The sequence below is a fragment of the Ipomoea triloba genome, chromosome 9 (genome assembly GCF_003576645.1).
Source record: "Ipomoea triloba cultivar NCNSP0323 chromosome 9, ASM357664v1".
Lineage (NCBI taxonomy): Eukaryota > Viridiplantae > Streptophyta > Magnoliopsida > Solanales > Convolvulaceae > Ipomoea > Ipomoea triloba.
In genome coordinates this window covers 23,329,126-23,334,241 of record NC_044924.1, presented here as the reverse complement: position 1 = coordinate 23,334,241, position 5,116 = coordinate 23,329,126, and the positions used below count along the sequence as shown (strand labels likewise).

Here is a 5,116-nt window from a genome sequence, read left to right as displayed (position 1 = left end):
ATCGGTCGGCCTGGAAACTGGAGCTGGAATAGCAACGGTCCGGCAGCCTTCTTAGGAACATACTTCTCCGAGCGACTATAGTCCGGGCGTTCAAGGTCAACTTCCTTCACGTTGTCGGGAGAGCAGAAGATCCAATACTCATAAGACTCTGCAGAGATCTTTACGACCGCGTTCTTAAGGGTTCGAATCGCAGGAGGGTACTTATGTTTTGTATAGTGAGCAAACCACACCCGGGGGACCGGGAGTTCCCAAGTGTACTTAATGGAGATGATGCGGTTCTTCCAGTCCTTATTGTTGTCACAAGTGGGGAATACTGCAAAAATGACCCCGGGATTGTGCCATAAGAAAACCCCGCCGTGTTATGGGAAATGTGCCGAACGGCAAAGATAAAGTTGAACAACTCCATGGTGCAAGGGATGTTAATTGATGAGAAAGCAACAATATATACAATCTCTAAGAGCATTCACACCAACTGTTTATGGATTTTTTTTTTTTTTTGGGGGGGTTTTTTTTTTTTTTTTTTTTTTTTTGTCCTTCTGATTTTTGTGAAGATTTGGGAGAGAGGGGAGGTAGGAGAAGAAAAAAAATTGCAGGAAGTTGGAGTTTTTAGCCTAGCTGGGCACGTTAATCATTTAAAAATATTCTCTTTGTTTTTTTTTTTTTTTTATTGAACATTTTTTTTCTTTTTCTTTGTTCTCCCTTTTCTCCCCTTGCTCTAAGAGCATCCTCCCTTTGTTCTGAAAGCATCCTCATCAGCTATGTATCTAGCTTGCTCTAAGAGCATCCTCCCTGCATCTTCATTAGCTATGTATCTTACACGATTTTTGAAGTGCCATTAGAGAAAGAGATAATGGCAAGAAAAAAGAAAAAGAAAAAAAAGGCTTACAAAAAATTATTGTACCATAAATCGTGATCAACCTTACAAGATAGATCATTAACATAAAGTTCATTATAAGAATATTGAAGATTCATTTTTAGTACATTAGATGTTCATTTTTTAAGATTTTGTTTTTGTATCCTAAAAATTCGTTTTTAAGTATACTTCAAAAAAAAAAAAAGAATTTAGTTTCAAAATATTAAAAATGAACTTTCAGTATACTAAAAACGAAAAACGAACATAGTTCATATAATCTAGTTTTTGGTCATAAAATCAGAAGAAAGCAGATATCAAAACTTGCCATTAACTTGAAAACATTGCCTGTTCCTATGTACAAAAAACAAATCCGGAATTCCGGACACAAAAATGAGTGATCTCACACAACTATCCATGCCATCCCTTCCAAACTCAAGCTAAACATATATATATATTGTCTTACAATCTGATCACCTATCCTGAAGACAATCTAAACTCTTTCCCCATTCTACTGGGGCATATTAGGACAGAATCTACACACAAACCACCTTTAGTGTGCGTGCAATCAATCTGAGTCAGAGAAAACTTAATCTTTGTCGATGCGTTGGCATCCTCGACGACAAAATCTCCTACATGGTAGTGCACCCAGGTTCCTAGATTGTCCAGGAAGCACCGCGATGTTGCTTGCTGACCATCCTGCAACGTGAACTTTAGTTGGACCGGCTTAATGTCCCAGCCGTGTACATTCTCAGCGTTGCACCCTCGACGACCCAACCTCTTCGTTATCCTCCCGAGCTGAAGTCTGAAAAACAAACTGTATTCCCCGGCAGGAAATTGGAACTCGAGGTCGCCATCCACTTCGAGCCACCAAATTTGTTGAAGATATGCAACTGTCTGGAATCTACATTATGGTGAGCAAAACAAAACATCAAAAAGCTATAAGAATGTGTACAAACTTCATCTAAGGATTCCTATTTCTGGAAACAAAGTGAAAAGGACAGGTAAAGCTTCTCTGACCAGTAAAAAACTAAATCACCCTTAACTTAGGCATATATAAATAGTAGTTTGAACGATAACGTTTGCTTGTGAATAGCTGAAGATTATCCAGATCCAGACAACAATTATCAGGGGCTAGCCACAAAAATGTGCAGTCCAACGTTAGCTTAAAGGCGCATAATTCATTTTAAGGAATTAATTAATTATAAAAAACGCATTTAATACACTGATTTCTTGAACATTGTCATCTGAATATGTAGAATTTAGAGTTAATTCCATTTTTGTCCTAGATTTATAGATGATATTTCACTTTTAGTCCTTTTTTATTAGAACATTCACTTTTAGTCCTAGTATTATTGTGATATGGCCATTATTGGTCCTCCGTCATCAATCGTTGAAATTTCGTTAAATACAAGGACATTTAGATCTTTTTTATGCAAAGTAGGTTGACCAACTATATTTTTTATGTTTATTTTTTTGAAACAATCCATAATTGAAGATCAAAATGCCGTTGTATTTAACGAAATTTAAACTATTTTGTTGATAGAGGACCAAAAATGGTCATGCCACAATAATACTAAGATCAAAAGTGGATGTTTTGATAAAAAAAGGACTAAAAGTGGATCGTCACTTATAATTCTAGGACCAAAAATGAAATTAACTCTAGAATTTATTAGTGCGCACGAATTTAGCTCACTAGTGTAGTGAGTATTTGAAAGAAGAGACCAAGGCTCGAAACTCAGTAGCCACAATGTGAGGATTATGTCCAAAGTGAGTAGATCCCTTGTGCACATAGACACTGAGCCGCTGAATTAACGGTTAAAAAAACAAAAGAGAAAAAGTAAAGTCCGCTGCTAAATAAAAGCCGTCCTTTGATGTGGACTGTATAATAGCCAATTCCATTTTGGACAGCATATATATATGATGAGCAAGGCAATGAAGTGTTTGAGTTTAGGTAGAATTGGTGTTCCAAAGATGATTGGGTTAACCTCTCCACATCGATCCCCAACGTCTTCTGGTTGTGATGGGTATAGGAAATGTCTTTTATTGGCAATGATTAATTACGTAATGATCTAAGAAACTAACACTTCCCACAGAATGACAACAAATAAAAATGGAATTCTACTATATTAGTATAGCCACCATTTGTGCCTATATCTCTCTCTTTTCTTTTTGGGTGCCCGCCGTAACCGAGGGCGTGCACTTGTACTTATCTCTTGTCTTGTATTAAAATATAGCATTGACATCTCAACAACATTATACTCCCAAAAACGCAACGAATATACAGTACTGCCACTTTAACTTCAAAGAATGCAAAATAGCTATAGTAACGGTTGGGCGCTGGCCGGTAAAAGGTCAAATACATTAATTGGTGATTAGAAAAATTGTTGAGAGTAATTATTGTATAAATCATAGTCCACACAATTATGTAAATTACAAATAAAAAGTAAATTAATATATTATTTAAAAATATATTATTTGAGTACTAAAAGTATATTATTTTGTAGTCTAGTAGCACTCGGTGTCCTGATTTACACTCTCACATGAATGATGGGAGTGAGTTCGAGCGTTAGTGGAGTCCATTGTTGACTCTTAGCTTCGTTAGGTTGAGAAAATGGTCAAAATCTAACTTTTGACTATATAAGAAAATAAAGGTGTGTCTCAACTATTAATTATAGCTTTTGAGGTAGTGATAAGCCTTTGATTTTAACAAGTAGTATCTGATTACGGGTTCGAGTCTCACACGAGCAAAAATGGTGTAGTAATAAGCTACTAGCTACAACTTTGGCATATTTGATCCTAACAGTAACTAAATTAGAATCAAGAAGAGACTATTAATAAAATAAAAAAAAACAATGAAGACCAACCTTGACTCTTCAGTCGGAATGTGATTCCAATACCTCCGATCATCGATTCCGGTAATCCTCATGCCCTTAGCAGAAATCGCCAAACAAACTCCTCCATAAGTCTTATCAATCCAAACATCCTGCGACCCATAAAACACAGAGAGATTGTTAGAATCACCCTGTAAACTGGAGCGCTAATAAAACAAACAAAACAACCACTTTTCTCCAGACCTTTGTGCCACCATCGAAAGAAATGGGCCGACAAAGCATAGAGAAAATGTCCCTTTTGGGCATGCCGGCGGCGCTGAACCCAAGCAGATCCTCCAAGATATACCGGTAATTGGAGGGCAATTTGGGCTCCCAGATGAAATCCGCCGACGAGGCGGCCCGGAAGGCCCGGTCAATACGGGCCAGCTTGCAGATCTCCGGCGGTTCCATGTAGGACAAGACCAGAGCCACACAAGATTCCGGTATGTCCGCTAACCTTGCCTTTAATGGAGGTTGACCGTGCCCACCGTTAGGCTCCAAGTCATGTGAAGAAACATTAGCGCCCATTTCAGGTAAAGCAGGAATTTAATGGAGAAAGAATAACACAAAAGATAGGATTGACCCAACTAGCAAAAAAAGGAAAACTTTATGGAGAGTGCGTGTTTTGGGTGTTGTGTGTGAGAGAGAAATTTAAAGAGAGAAAGAGAGAAAGAGAGAGAGAGAGAAAGATGTCTGCAGGGAGGGGGTCTTTTGCGCGCTTGGATTTGGAAGCGAAGGTGGTTCTGACGAGGATTTCGAGTAGACAGGAAAGAGTCCTTATCCGGTTTGAAAGAACAAGTCCTGACGTGGTTGGATAGAGCGTGGGTGTCACGCCAGGATGATTCAGGTGATAACTGATATGCCGCCGGTCTTATCAATGATTACCAAAAAACAATACCGCGTAATGTATAATACAATATGTCCCATTTTGTTTGTTGGATTTGATTAATGAGACTTATTTGAAGTTATCAACATCACTTTTTTTAATGTGTGATTTCTACATTCAAAATAATCGTTCAGTTGAGGTAAATGTGGTGTCGTTCGCTCGAGTACGATACCAACACTTGTGTAGAAACCATCAATAAGAACCATATTCACCACATCGATCACTTCTAACTGTCTTAATTCTACGATTAAGTTGGTTTCCACTTTATTCTTATAAAGAATAAATTTATTAACCGCTTTGTTTTTTGCTATTAAGCAAATACACTTAACATTTATCGATAATGGTAATAAAACACTTAGTTCCACCATGCTTTGTATTGATCTAAAATCAAATACATCACTATGAATTAAATCAAGTGATTCAATTTTCATTTTAGTCAATTTAAAATGAATTTCCATTTTGTCTCAACACAATTTTCATATTTGTGATTATAGTTAACTTGAATAT

At 37.2% G+C, this 5,116-nt stretch overlaps 1 protein-coding gene across 1 annotated transcript; it reads right to left on the bottom strand.

Moving 5' to 3' along the window:
- Positions 1 to 1,150: 1,150 nt before the first annotated feature.
- LOC116030228 (F-box protein PP2-A13-like) lies at positions 1,151 to 4,438 on the bottom strand. The gene is made up of 3 exons (XM_031272405.1): positions 3,928 to 4,438; positions 3,718 to 3,836; positions 1,151 to 1,754 (listed from the first exon to the last, which is right to left on the bottom strand). The coding sequence occupies exons 1-3, from the start codon at positions 4,249 to 4,251 to the stop codon at positions 1,328 to 1,330; spliced, it is 870 nt and encodes a 289-aa protein (XP_031128265.1). The 5' UTR covers positions 4,252 to 4,438; the 3' UTR covers positions 1,151 to 1,327.
- Between the last annotated feature and the right edge of the window lie 678 nt (positions 4,439 to 5,116).